General features: G+C 47.0%; 1 protein-coding gene across 4 annotated transcripts in view; it reads left to right on the forward strand.

Moving 5' to 3' along the window:
• The window catches only part of LOC146199868 (activating molecule in BECN1-regulated autophagy protein 1-like), an 83764-nt gene that overhangs the window by 24944 nt on the left and 45102 nt on the right, over nt 1-13718 (forward strand). For 3 of the 4 annotated variants that reach the window (XM_084595272.1, XM_084595274.1, XM_084595275.1), the window contains exons 6-8: nt 4285-4512; nt 5256-5390; nt 10950-11359. In XM_084595272.1, the coding sequence (XP_084451398.1) occupies nt 4285-4512; nt 5256-5390; nt 10950-11359 (773 nt within the window). The remainder of the gene's footprint in view (nt 1-4284; nt 4513-5255; nt 5391-10949; nt 11360-13718) is intronic. The other variant, XM_084595273.1, reaches the window with a different exon arrangement.

Below are 13718 nucleotides of genomic sequence, written 5' to 3' on the forward strand. Positions count from 1 at the left end.
CAGAAGCTGCTAGTGAAGCGCGCACTGTGCAAGATGACAGCGATGTTGCCACGCTGTGGGAAGAACTCGCTGATGTTCCGGACGCTGTGCCCGAAGAAGTTGCCCTGGAGGATTTTCTCACTGTTGACGACAACGTAGCCGTGACAGCGAGCCCGTTGGACTCGGAAATTGTTGCCGACATGCTGGCATCTGGTGCGAACGAGGAGACCGAGGAGCCGCCGCCGGAGGACGATCGCCCTCACCCGACGTTGCACGAAGCCCCCGCTGCTACCGACCTGCTGCGCCGATACTGCTCCGGAATGCAGGGAAGCGGACTGGAGTTTGTGGAAATGATGTCGCGTGTGGAAAGTGCGATTCTCGCTGATGGAGTTAAATGCAGTGTTCAGGCGAAGATCACTGCCTACTGCAAATAAGTGAGCATTTATCTGCAATAAATTTCTTTTGTAGATTCATGGTGAGCGGCACGGTTTTTCTTTAGTTAGTGCGTTTTTGCTGCGCTGTCTGGACATCGTGTATAACGAATTTGGTACTGAAGTTCGTTATAAACGGGTTTGGTTATAGCGAAATACTTTATATAGCGAACAAATTGCGTTGAATTACGCAGTTCGTTATAACCGGGTTTGACTGTAATGGGCGACTTCAATGCCAAGGTAGGGAAAAAGCAGGCTGGAGATCAGGCAGTAGGGGACTATGGCATTGGTTCTAAGAATAGCAGGGGGGAGTTACTAGTTGAGTTTGAAGATCGCAATAACTTAAGAATCATGAATACCTTCTTCAGCAAACGGAAGAACCGGAAATGGACATGAAAAAGTCCATGGACATGGAAAAGTCCTAACAGGGAGACTAAAAATGAAATTGACTTCATACTGTGTTCAACCCCCGCCATTATGCAAGACGTAGAGGTAATCGGGCAAGTGCGATGCAGTGACCACAGAATGGTGAGGTCTCGAATTAGTCTAAATCTGAAAATGGAACACAACAGATTAGTAAGAAGAAGTCCATCAACGAAGCAGCGGTGAGGGGGAGGGCAGAAGAGTTCAGGATCTCGCTACAGAATAGATATTCAGCTCTAACTGAGGATGATGACATTACCCTAGAAGAAATGGACAGTAATTTCGGAGATATAATTACTTAGTGCGCTGTAGGAGTAGGCGGTCGGATAGTTAGAGAGGATACCGGTAAGCTGTCTAAGGAGACAAAAGATTTGATTGAGAAATGCCAGAGTATGAAAGCTTCCAATCCAACAGACCAGGGAGAATTGGCAGAGATATCAAAGCTAATCAATAAGCGCAAAGTGGCTGATAACAGGAAATATAACATGGAGAAAATTGTGCATGCTGTAAAGAACGGGGGAAGCCTTAAAGCAGTGAAGAAGGAATTGGGCATAGGCAAAAATCAGATGTATGCGCTAAGAGACGAGGTGAGCAATGTCATCACGAATATGGACAAGATAGTCAAAGTAGCTGAGGAGTTCTATACTGATCTCTACAGTAGCCAAAGTAGTCAGGATCATAACGAGATTGGCGGTAGGGAAAAAGTCGGACGTTCCACTAGTGACGAAGGACGAGGTTAAGAAAGTGATAGAAACTATGAAAAGGGGAAAGCAGCTGGAGAGGATTAGATAACTATATATTTGTTAAAGGACGGGGCAGATATCGTGCTAGAAAAACTGTCCACCCTGTATACGCAGTGCCTGGTGTCATCGACGGTACCGGAACCATGGAAGAACGCAAACATTATCCTCATTCATAAGAAAGGGGATGCTAAGGACCTTAAAAATCACTGCCCAATCAGCTTACTGTCTGTTACGTATAACGTATTTACTAAGATAATAGCTAATAGAATCAGGACAACCTTAGACTGCAATCAAGCAAAGGATCAAGCAGGTTTTCGGAAACGGTACTCTACTATCAATCATAACATACCATCAACCATGTGATAGAAAAATGCTCGGAATATAACCAGCTGTTATACATAGCATTCATTGATTACGAAAAAGCATTTGACTCAATAGAAACCTCGGCGGCCATACACGCATTGAGAAATCAGGGTGTAGACGAGCCGTACGTGAAAGTCCTGGAAGTTATATATACTGGCTACACAGCAACCATAGTTCTGCATAAAGGAAATAACAAAATTCCCATAAACAAAGGTGTTAGGCAAGGAGACACGATCTCCCCAGTACTATTTACTGCTTGCTTAGAGGAAGTATTCAGAGATTTGGAATGGGAGCAGTTAGGGATAAGGGTAGATGGAGAATACCTCAGTAATCTGCGATTTGCTGATGACGTTGCCTTGCTAAGGAACTCAGGAGGTGAACTTCAAAGAATGATTGGTGACCTAGACAGGAAAAGTAGAAAGGTAGGCTTGAAAATCAATATGCAAAAAAACTAAGGTAATGTTCAACTGCCTCGGCGAGGAACAGCAGTTTACGTTAGGCAACGAAGCACTGGAAGTAGTAGGCGAATATGTCTACTTAGGACAAGTAGTAACTGCAGATCTGAACCATGAAAAGGAAATAACAAGAAGAATTAGATTGGGATGGAGCACGTTTGGCCATCACCCGCAGATTATGACTAGCAGCTTACCGGTATCGCTGAAGAGGAAAGTATACAACAGTTGCATCTTACCTGTACTCACCTATGGGGCTGAAACTTGGAGGCTAACCACGAGGGTTCTACTTAAGTTGAGGACAATGCAGAGGGCTAGGGAACGAAGAATGGTAGGGGTAACATTAAGAGATAGGAAGCGTGCAGAGTAGGTCAGAGAAATAACTCAAGTTACTGACATTCTAGTGGAAATCAAGAAGAAGAAATGGGCATGGGCAGGACATGTAGTGCGAAGAGAGGATAACCGATGGTCGCTTATGGTAACAAACTGGATTCCACGGGAAGGAAAGCATAGCAGGGGGCGGCAGAAGGTTAGGTGGGCGGATGAAGTTAAGAAGTTCGCAGGGGTCAAGTGGATGCAGCTAGCACAGAACCGGGTTAATTGAAGAAATATAGGAGAGGCCTTCGCCCTTCAGTGGGTATAGTCAGGCTGCTGCTGCTGATGATGATGATGAGTCAAGAAAACTTCTCTTATCGTATGCTCTGGACAGAACTGAAGATGTCAGTATTTAGGACGCAAGTGATGGTTGCGAGAACGGCTGTAACGATGCCATTCATGGCTCGGAGTCGATTAATTTTTTTTCCAGCTGTGACTCTGACTGGATAAAGCAAGTGGTCTAAAAAATAAAGGAGAACATTTTGCTTGCAATGGGGAACTTCACTTTTATGGATACATATTACGATGTTATGGCCTTTTTAGACTAGCGTTGCAGGGCTTTTAAGCGTAATCTTTGCACTCCTTCTTGAAGCCTTAATTTAAAGAAAGAAAATATGCAGATTATGCGAGCAAGTATGGCATATCAAGTGGTCTTTCAGTTAATGTGGTAGCTGAGACACTATGCTTTAATGAGGGAGTACGAGATAATAGGTGCAGAAAATGAGGAATTACTGGTTAGGCATGTGGAAAAGTGAATGTAAATGTACGATTGATCCACAAGGGGAGCCAACGAACTAAAGTCACTAATTCTGTCGCATCATACTCTTCAATGTACAGCTTAGATACCCCCCAAATGTTTGTTTGTCTGGATCAGGCTTCTGCTAAAAAAACACCAGAAAGTTGCTCCATCCAAAATGCTCTTTACCGTTTCCACCACTGCTAACGTTAACTTCCTCACGCATTTACTCTCCGATGTCGTGCTAGCAATGCACACCTAATATTGCAGGCTAGTGTTCCATCTGACAACAGCTATTCGTGAACTCCATCTCCATGTGCCTTTAGTATACCTCTTACTTCCAGCCAGCATGGGTCATTTGAAGCGCGATATGGGTGATTTGAAGCTGCATGACAATGCATGAAAGCATTGTTAATGAAGGGCATGTTGCAAATTACCCTACTGATCAAAGGATGCTTAGGAAAAGAGCTCCGATTATTAATTTGTATTGCTTTTAGATTGACCACATGGTTTGGAAAACAGGCTATTTATCAAGTTGGCGACATATTCTGTAGTGCTGGTGGTTGCCTATAGTAATGACACGATTTTTTTGCTCCACCTGTGCTTCCTGTTCTAGGCAACATCACAGTCTATTGTCTGAAAAATGGTTTGTCTTGCATGTGACGGTGAGACAACAGATGCCTGATCCCAGTTTGCGCCATTGAAACCAATAAAATTGAGCCGATGAAATCAAACCGTCATCACTGGTAGCGTCATTGCCGGTGCTTGCGGTGCGTGTGCAGGTGCGGTTTGTGCAGTTCTGTTCCCCGCGAGGGGACTCCCTGGTGACGGGCATCACCAATGTGGACCTGGGGGGCCCTGGGGCGCCCCGTGTCCTGGACCCGCTGCTGGGGCCCCAAGTGGGGGCGCTGCGCGTGCCTGCCGGCCCCGTGGATACCGGATCGAGCCAACGACGCAGTATCTTGACACGCCTCATGTCCATGTACCAGCATCTTGAGGGACTTGAGGAGGTAAATATCGAATTGTGGTTTCTGTCCAACAGTCGAACATTTTTCTGTCCAACATTTTTTCGAACTCGTGTTCACCGGAGAGTTCCACATATCGAACCGCGTTGCCGCACTCCAAGCAAATAGCGATTCTCCTAAAGGTAATGTGCATTTACTTCTTGCACATCAGGACAGGTTTGCTATGCAACACTTGTTGTGAACGACAGCTTGGGAGTTTGTGTAGAATGACGTTTTCAGTGCTACACCTAAAGTAATCAGGAATGGGGGTAACCTGACCCACTAACCATAAGCACACCGTTCAGATGAATGGCAGAGGTCGCATTTCAAGCTATCAACCTGTTGCGAGCGTAGAGGAAGAATGGCCGCATTGTGCAATATGTATCGATGCTCTTAAGTGTGAAAGGTGCTTTGATGCCAGCACCTGTGCTCGGTGCTGCCTTGATGACTATGGCCGAGCTGGAGAAGACTGACGAGTTGTCGCATCTCTGCCTTTTATGCTTGGAGTACTGTGATGGGGGTCGCTTTCCACATTAAGCATTGGCATTAGATCCCCTCTTTTGCTCTGAGGGGCCATTGCTTTACTGCGCATTGATTAGGCAAATGTGGTATTGTTGGCTTTAAATCTGGCTGCTAATGTGGTTGCTCAGAAGGAGCAAGGTGGGCTAGCCTCCTTGCCAGTGTCCCCCACTCTGGGGTGCGGGCATGGTGGATCTCCCCTGTGGGCTCAGCTGTTGACCTACCACCAGATGGTGGCCCCCACTTTGGAGCCGGAGCCAGAAGAGGCGTTGCACCAGGCGCGGAGCTACGCTCGAGACGTCACCAGCTACTCGACCAACTTGCAGCGGCTGAACCAGCTCTACCAGCAGCAGATGCAGCACGCGGTGAGTTCTGACATCTCGCACGTTGTGCAAGGTTGCAACGAATGAGTTTATCATGCAGTATTCATTCGTCATCTTTATGGCTATGGGGAACTTGACAGTATCCATGCAAAAGCCACATCGCACAAGGCAGTGATGTGCAGTTGGCGCACTCACTGCAGTCCACACTGAAGCGATGTAGTGCATAGTGTGAAGTGATTGAAATGTTTGTTAAAGGTAACCAAGGTCTTTGGCAATGTCAACTCTTTTTCATGCTGGCTGTCTGTTCACTGCGTTTAATGCATCCAGCCTTTCCTCAAGGCTGAGCATCATCCGCTTGGGCCATAAGAGTTTCTTACTCTTGCCCGGAGGGTAAGCTGGGTTCTCTGCACTTCAGCCACCATGGTCACGCTAAGAATCATGGGCCGATGTGCTACTTGGTGCGGGATAGTCGCATGTTTTTCGGGAACACAGTGCCGTTACCAAAATATTTCCTATTCGTCATCACCATCATCTTGATACGAAAACATAGAGTGCAAAAGCCATAATTTTATGCAAACTCCCATGGCGGCACAGTTTTTCTTCTAGGTAAAAGTAAGAAACTCTATGGCTTGTGCAACGTCATCAAGGCACGACAAAGATTGCGGTTAAAAGTTCGACGTTTGCAAAGCGGATGGCCATCTAGTGGCGGTCTCTCCAACTCGCACGCAGCTTTTGCAGCCAGTTCCGTTGCCAAACCTGACCAAGACTTGTGGAAAGTCAAAAGCAGCGGTTTGCGCGCATTGTCCTTGCGGGTTCAGGGTGCAGGTTGCGACGTGTCATGTGGGAATGTTTTCGCAGCTGCAATATACAGTAATCTCTCGGTATAATGAAATCGCTTTATTCGAAATATCGTTTTATTCGAAATATCTTCCGGTCTCGATCCAAATGCATGCATATTAAGCCGCATTACTCGAAGTGCACGAAGAGCTTGACCCGCTTACAGCGAAGTGGCGAGCGGAGGCGTCGCCGAGCGGCAGCGTCGCTTTTGCGCATACAGCGGTAACAACCACTGGCGATGTGTCACGCGACGCCAACGCCTGTCGTTGCCGCTAGCGCATACCGCACTGCACGGAGCGGGCATCTAAAAACCCAAAAACTGAGCGACAGCAACGGGCAGCAATGCTTTGGCAGTCCTCAGCCGTCGCGCGGCCTGTCAACTCCGGTCGGAATCGTATCGCTGGTGTCCCCTGTGATAGAATCTGCACAAAATTGATGTTTTTCTAATGATTTGCGATGCCAGAAAAGCGCAGTCTCGGATGCTGAAGTGGCCAAAAGACCTCGTTGGCATCGGATGCGTTCGGTGAGCAAATTTTTACCGCTGTAAAGAGCTCTTCCGGCGCTAGCACGAAAGAAAAAAAAAAGTCCGTCGTTAGCTTTGTTGCTCTTTTGACGGTGGAAATCGACAGACAGCTTTCCGAAAACACGCGAATTTGAGCGTCGCAGGCAGCGAGGCAGCGGCATTTGCGGCGCTACCGCGCTACCCAGCGTCCCGCGCTAGGGTGCCTCGATGCGCGCCATGCACGCGCGCATGGGGGCGGCGGGAGACCGCGCGCAACAAGGCACCCTTTCCCGCGCACCTCCCCCCCACCTCCCGAAGTGGCTTCGCCTTCCCTCCCTGAGATAGGCATCTGCGAAGTGCGCATGCGCATCGACTGTGCGATCCGTTTGGAGTGCCGTCGCTGTTCCTGCCTCCTGACCTCGCGAGGCCTTCCGTGCTTCATACTTCTTGGAACTCCGGTCACCTTTCTTCCGTCTGCACACGCGAAACCCGCCATGGCAGCCGTCATCCCCAACGTGCTCCAACGAGGACAGCGAGATGACCTGAAGGCATGACCAAATTTTGAAGCTTCTGCCATCTGCTTCGCCCGCCGCTTTCGCTTTCACGCTGACGGCACATGCATTTGGATCTGTGCTGCAGGCCACGTGGTTGTGTGTTATTCGGAATGCTACGTTAGCCTTGCCTCGCGTGTGCTCTTGTGGTCTACAGTGACAAATGGCTCCGTCAGTCTCCAGGCGAAAATGTCTGACTTTGAAGCAGAAAGTTCTGCTGATAAAAGAAGTGGAAAAAGGCCGCCGGCAGAAAACTGACATCGCGAAGGAATTTGGCATATCGCCGTCAACTTTGTCAGCTGTGTTGCAAAATAAGGACGCTGTGCTGGATGGCTTTGAAAAGAGCTTCTCGTCAAAGAGAAAGAGGAATCGTGATTCAAAATATCCAGAAGTGGAGGGCGCACTTCTACAGTGGCTGAAGAATGCCAGGAGCGCAAATCTCCCTGTAAATGGACCTGCACTTACTGCAAAAGCCGAAGCTCTCGCCCTCCAAATGGGGCATAAGGATTTCAAATGCAGCAATGGCTGGCTTGAACGCTTCAAAAAACAACACGGCGTGACCTTGAAGACGATCGTTGGCGAAAGCGCAGCCGTGAGCCGTGACACTGTAGACGTATGGCGCCAACATCGGCTCCAAGCTCTACTTGAAAAATATGAAGACAAAGATGATCTACAACCTTGATGAGGCAGCATTTTTCTACAAAATGCTACTGAATCGCACGTTCGCGATCCCTGGCGCATCCTCATCCGGAGAAAACAGAGCAAGGAGCGTGTCACAGTGCTTTTTGGTGCTAATGCAACAGGCGAGGACAAGCTTCCCTTGTTGATACTGGGAAAGGCGGAGAAGCCGCGTTGCTTCCGAAATGCAACTGTTCCAAATGAATGCGTCTACAGAAGTAATAAGCGAGCTTGGATAACTGCTGCAATTTTTGAAGACTACGTGCGCCTAATGGATAGACGGTTCGGCGCAAAGAATCGGCAAGTGCTCCTCATCATTGACAATTGTCCAAGCCATGGGAAGATCGACCACCTCAAGGTGATCACTTTGGAATTTTTGCCTGCCAACACTACCGCGGTATTGCAACCGATGGATCAGGGCATCATTGAGACCACCCGGAAGCTGTACCGCAAGGCTCTTTTGCAGCGCATGCTCACAGCGTACGATGCCAGCAAGAGTTAGAGCATTGATTTGCTTGGTGCGATCCATTTGCTAAACTTTTCATGGAAAGAACTTGCACCTTTCGAAGATCGCCAACTGCTTTGCGCACGCCGGCTTTTCCCGTGCCGCCGTCACCGACCCCGAGGATGACCAGCCTGACGATGACCAAACTTGCAGCGATTTGTACGAGGCTGCACATAAAATTGCTGGCGAAGAGGTAGACGGGGACTTCGACACATTCGCGTTGGCTGACGTGGCTGCTCCCGTGGTCGCTTCAGCAACGGACGCGGAAATAATTGACGCTGTTGGTGGCCCCGACGAGGACGAAGAGCCACGTCAAGTGCCAACTATGGTGCAGACACGGGAGTACCTAAGCCTGCTACAAAATAAGGTTGAATGTATGGGCGGCGACCACGGCCTCGTGCAGAGCTTGTTCAAATTAGAGCAGGGGTTGCTTGCGCCCGGTAAGAACTTCAAGCAACAAACGCTCACTGCTTTTTTTGCACATGAATAAAGTTTTGATTCACTGAAAATATTTATTTTGACCTGCTTGCAGTTTTGGTGCAATTAAAACCCAACTGGTCAAGACTTTGTCAAGTCGCTTATATCGAAATACCGCTTATAACAAATTTTTTCGCTATCCCGCTGATTTCGTTATAACGAGGGATTACTGTATCAGTGGGGTTCCCAATACTTTGGATCCTATGGGAGCTTTTACGGAGCCGGGTGAAAATGACGTAACAGCTGGCAAAGCACAGCAATAAGGAACTTAACAGCAGGGTTCTGCTGTATAACTGTGCCTTAATGTGCAGCGGAGTTTCTGTAGAAGCCTTGTTTTTGGCTATACAGTTCGACCTGATTGGAATGAACTGCCTTAAGCAAATTCCTCAACCTCACAAAATTTCTCAATTCTTCTGTGCCGCCCCCATCAAGGCGTGTATATCTGTGAACTCTATGTAACAAAAATGTTAGCGTTGATTAGTGAACTGCTTGCACTTGCTATCCATTAACCATGTAGTGCTGCGTTACTGGAAAGTTGATGAACCGCCATGAGAGCAACACCTTCGACCGCAACGAAATGCACCATACTAAAGTGCATCTGCATCTCTCTCTGTAGCAAACTCGGCAGTCTCTTCAGTTTATGCTTGGTAGAAGCATCACACTAGGGTGTATGACAACAGTCCGCCCACACCATGTCTAAAAGCAGCCTAGAACAATTAGACATGGTAAAGGTGTTAAGAAAGGTATCAAGTCCTGGCTTCAAGGGCTTCCGTTTGTATGTTAATTACTGGTAACTACTCTGTTGATGCTGACAGAAAGGCAGAGACGTACTCTAAGTGACTTTTGACCGTGAAAAAAAGGCTGGCACATGAAAAGTCGGTAATGCATTCGCCGGAAGAAAGTCTGTCAGGCTTTCATAAAATTAAAAAAAAACTGGAAAGTGTTAACTTCGATGTGTATAATACTATCCTCATCAATTTGCTTCTTTTTTAACTCGGATTCATTTGCAATTCTGGTGTAGATGCCAGTGTGACTAGCACGAAGATTAGGCATGTGTTTTAGTGACTCTCTGCCAGCTTGCATCGTAACCTAATTTACATCACCTTCAACTTGTCATCATTGCAAACGTTTGTATACGGGGAGTGTGTGTCAGCTGCGAATGCATGTGGTGTAGGCACAATGAAAGCATGAACGTGGTTACAAGCTTATATCGTAACACAGTTAAATTAAAAATTTTGCTTCAAGCTAGTTTTATTTCACTGAAGAAAATTTTTTGGTCTTCTTGATTTTGATCATATACGTTTTTTTTTTTTTTTTTTTTTTTTTTTTTTTTTTTTTTTTTTGCTTGCTTTATGTGGAGACCGAAATGACAGAAGGCTGTTGCTGCAGTGCTTGCCGAAGTGTAGCTTTTTGTGCAAGCAAATATTTCTCTGCACGGTAAAGCTGAAAATTAGTAGCTCACGGTATTTGGCAGGGCCAAAACGAGAGAGATGCCATTTGGCATTTTTCGGCGGAATTTTGAACAGGGTTAGACCGGCTGACCTCAACTCAATTACAAGAAAAAAAAAGAAAAGCTAGCTCAGCAGGTTGAATTTAGGGGAACTCCACGTATCTTTGTACTTTAAATCGACCTGTAATAAACTGTTTTTTAAAGGCTCAATTTGGGAATTCTAGGCTTTCTTTTTTTTTTTAATGCTGCTTTCCTTTAATGCTGTCGAAAGTTCTATCTTTGTACTTTAAATTGACCTGCATTAAACTGTTTCTTAAAGACTCAATTTGGAAATTCTAGGCTTGCTTTTTTTTTTTTTTTTTTTTTTCAAATGCTGCTTTCCTTTAATGCTGTCCATAGTTTTGCAAGAGAAGTGCCTACAACAGCCTTGCCTTTATTGCTTGATAATACTCAGCCAACTGTTTCGAACTGCAGATTCAGCTTGAATGAATATTTGAGGAGCTTTTTGTCGCGCTAAGTCTCTTAGAAGCTAATGCAGAAGTCGCATTGGAAGTGCTCCTTAAAGTGTTTAGATGTCTGGGAGTGATCATGGCTTCGACAGTTGACGACGCAGGGAGCTGGGCCACAAGGAGGGGCTGAAGATGGCTCATCAGCCGACGACGAAGCTGGGCTGTCACCTGAATCGAGTGGCTCTGCTTCGGCCGCAGCCACTGGTCCCAACAGCCGGTACTTCTGGGCGACCTTCTACCGGCTGCGCTCCATCTGCTCACGGCTGGAGCGGCGTATGCAGCAACATCAGCTGCGGTCACAAACTCCCTCGTCGTCGTCATCACTGCCATCCGCGATGACGGGCAGGAGGTCTGGTCGTCCTCCGCGGCTGCGTTTGTGGACACCCTCACGCTTCTTTGGGAGGGACGGCAGATCCCGACCTGTGCCTTCACGCTCTGCAACGGCGGCAGGCACAAGTGGTGGTCACCGCGCGGCTGCCGCCTCATCACGCGCGCCGTCAAGGTAAGGGAGAGATTCTGCATTCTGGCCATCTCTGCTGCACTGTCATGTCATTCCAATGTTTAGTGCAAACTTATTGAACTGCAAGGAGAAGAGCTGGTGCACTCTGTGTTTGTGCACTTTTTGCATGCCAGGATGCTTGTGGTGGTGCAGTGGTTAGGGCGCTCGACTGCTGCGGCCAAGGATGCGGGATCGAATCCCCGCCATGGCGGCCGCTTTTCGATGAAGGCGAAAAGCAAGGGGTCCATATGCCGTGCGATATCAGTGCACATTAAAGAACCACAGGTGGCAGAAATTCCTAGTGCTCTTTATTACAGTGTCTCTTATAGCCCAAGTTACTTTGGGACGTGAAACCCCGTAAACTTAACCAAATTATCACCTGCCAAGGACATCGTGTTGCTTGTGACGCATGTGTAGGGGTGATAGTATTTGGGCTAAGTAGACACTTTGGCTGGTTGGTTTAGGTTCATGATGGGAAACAGTGCGGACTTTGAACATGCAAGCACAGGAAGAAAGACAGCACAAGCGCTTTAGTGTCTTCCTCCTTGTTGCTTGCATTGTGTCCAAGTTTGCTCTGCTTTTTTTCTAGGACGTCGAGCTATGTCAGACCTCTGCGCGAAGTAGAGATGCTCTGCTTTTCCCGCGCCGGCAAGAAGGCTTCCATCCGCCAGGTTTTTCCACTGATCCGAAAAGGTTCACTCATCAAAATTTGGCATGTTCAAGCGTTAAAGGGAATTCGAAAAATAGTCATTGTCGCACTGTTTTTATGAAAAAGACAAGCAACTACCGTATTTACATGATTATAAGCCGACCCCTTTTTTAGAATCCGAAAATCAGAATTGGGGGAGGGGGCCGAGTTAAAATCAAAACCAAAGCATGGCAGATACGGCGAATTTATTTGCTCTACAGCTTCAAGTGCAAAATTAAGTTACTGTGGGTGCTTCTCAGGGAGAATTTATCTTTTTCAAATTTTATTGCGCAGCACGAACTGCACCTGTGGGAGTGTTGATTGTTTATGGAAGAGCCACTTTTCAAATCGTGGCAATGCTCGTTTTGTGCGCGTCAGTCGCGTCGGGTTGCATGACATGGCGGCACTTCCAGGGAGTGTTGATGGAAGAGCCAACACCGATCGTTTGTTGAGTTGGCGCGTAATTCACGTGTTGTACTTTTGACTTTACGACTGGCCACATTCTTCATCATAAGTTCTTCAGTTCAAAAAGCATTCAGTGCTTGTTTCACGCAACATTCACGGAAGCGGCTGTCATTTATTATGCCGAAAAAAGAACTGCATTGTGGGTCGCAAGTTTGAAGGTTCTAAACGGATCATGCAGGAATGGCGGTGGCAGTGAGACAAAATTTTCAACACCAAGTGCAGAGTCTTCTGGGGATTAAAGTTGGTATGCAATCCAGAGCTGGAGGCCAAGCTTGCAGGCGTATTCAGTTGAAATACTACGTGATTTGAAGTTGAGACGAGTAGTACAGCCAGGCAATATTTTTCCCAAAGTGGCTTGTTGGGCGAGTTGGTTGAACTTTATGATAAAACAGCGCCAGAACATGGACAAATTAAAAACAAAATATGTGTGTCTCTATCTTTCCGCGTTCTGGCACTGTTTTCGGGACATGCGATTTGCAGGGGCGGGGAGGAGGACATCGACTTGCATTTGAGTCGACTCACAGTCATGGAAATACAGTATCGCCCGACTCCAGATAGGTAGATCATAATATACAAGTGGCTCTTGTCATCTCTTTTGAAGCCATTCAGTAATCTGACCACTGGGTTGTTTAAACCTTTTTTCTGGTCCCGTGAAGTTTGAATGAATGAGCTTTCACTGTAGAGTGCACAATTAAGTTAACTGGATGAATGAGAAGTTTACATTGGAGGACAGTAAAAACCAATCAGTAGTTATCAAGGTGCTAAAAGTAATTTTTTCCATACGCAGTAGAATCTCGTTGATACTATCCCCATAGGAATAAGCCGTATTACAGTAGGATCTCGATGATACGAATTCTAAGGAGCACACAAAATATTCCTATCATCCCAAACAAGCCAACTTCAACATGAGAATGAACGCGAAATGAACCAAAATGGCGAACTATTTCTGGCCAAAAAAGTCTGTAATGCTAGTCTGCACTTCTTTGCCGTTGATGTCGTGGACAAGCCCCGCCTGAAATGCATAAAAGTGTGCAGCTGTTTCGTCACTCACGCTGCCGGCACTTATGCCGCGACACAGAACGTCCAGAGCGTGAAGAGTATCTGCCGTTGACAGCGGTGGGTCACACTCGTCAGCATCTTCACCATTGCTGTCAGGCACATGTTCGCCGTTACCATATGCTTTGCTGACCAAGTATTCAATAAACCTTA

Source organism: Amblyomma maculatum, chromosome 2, assembly GCF_055883805.1.
Source record: "Amblyomma maculatum isolate TAMU_Amacu chromosome 2, ASM5588380v1, whole genome shotgun sequence".
NCBI lineage: Eukaryota > Metazoa > Arthropoda > Arachnida > Ixodida > Ixodidae > Amblyomma > Amblyomma maculatum.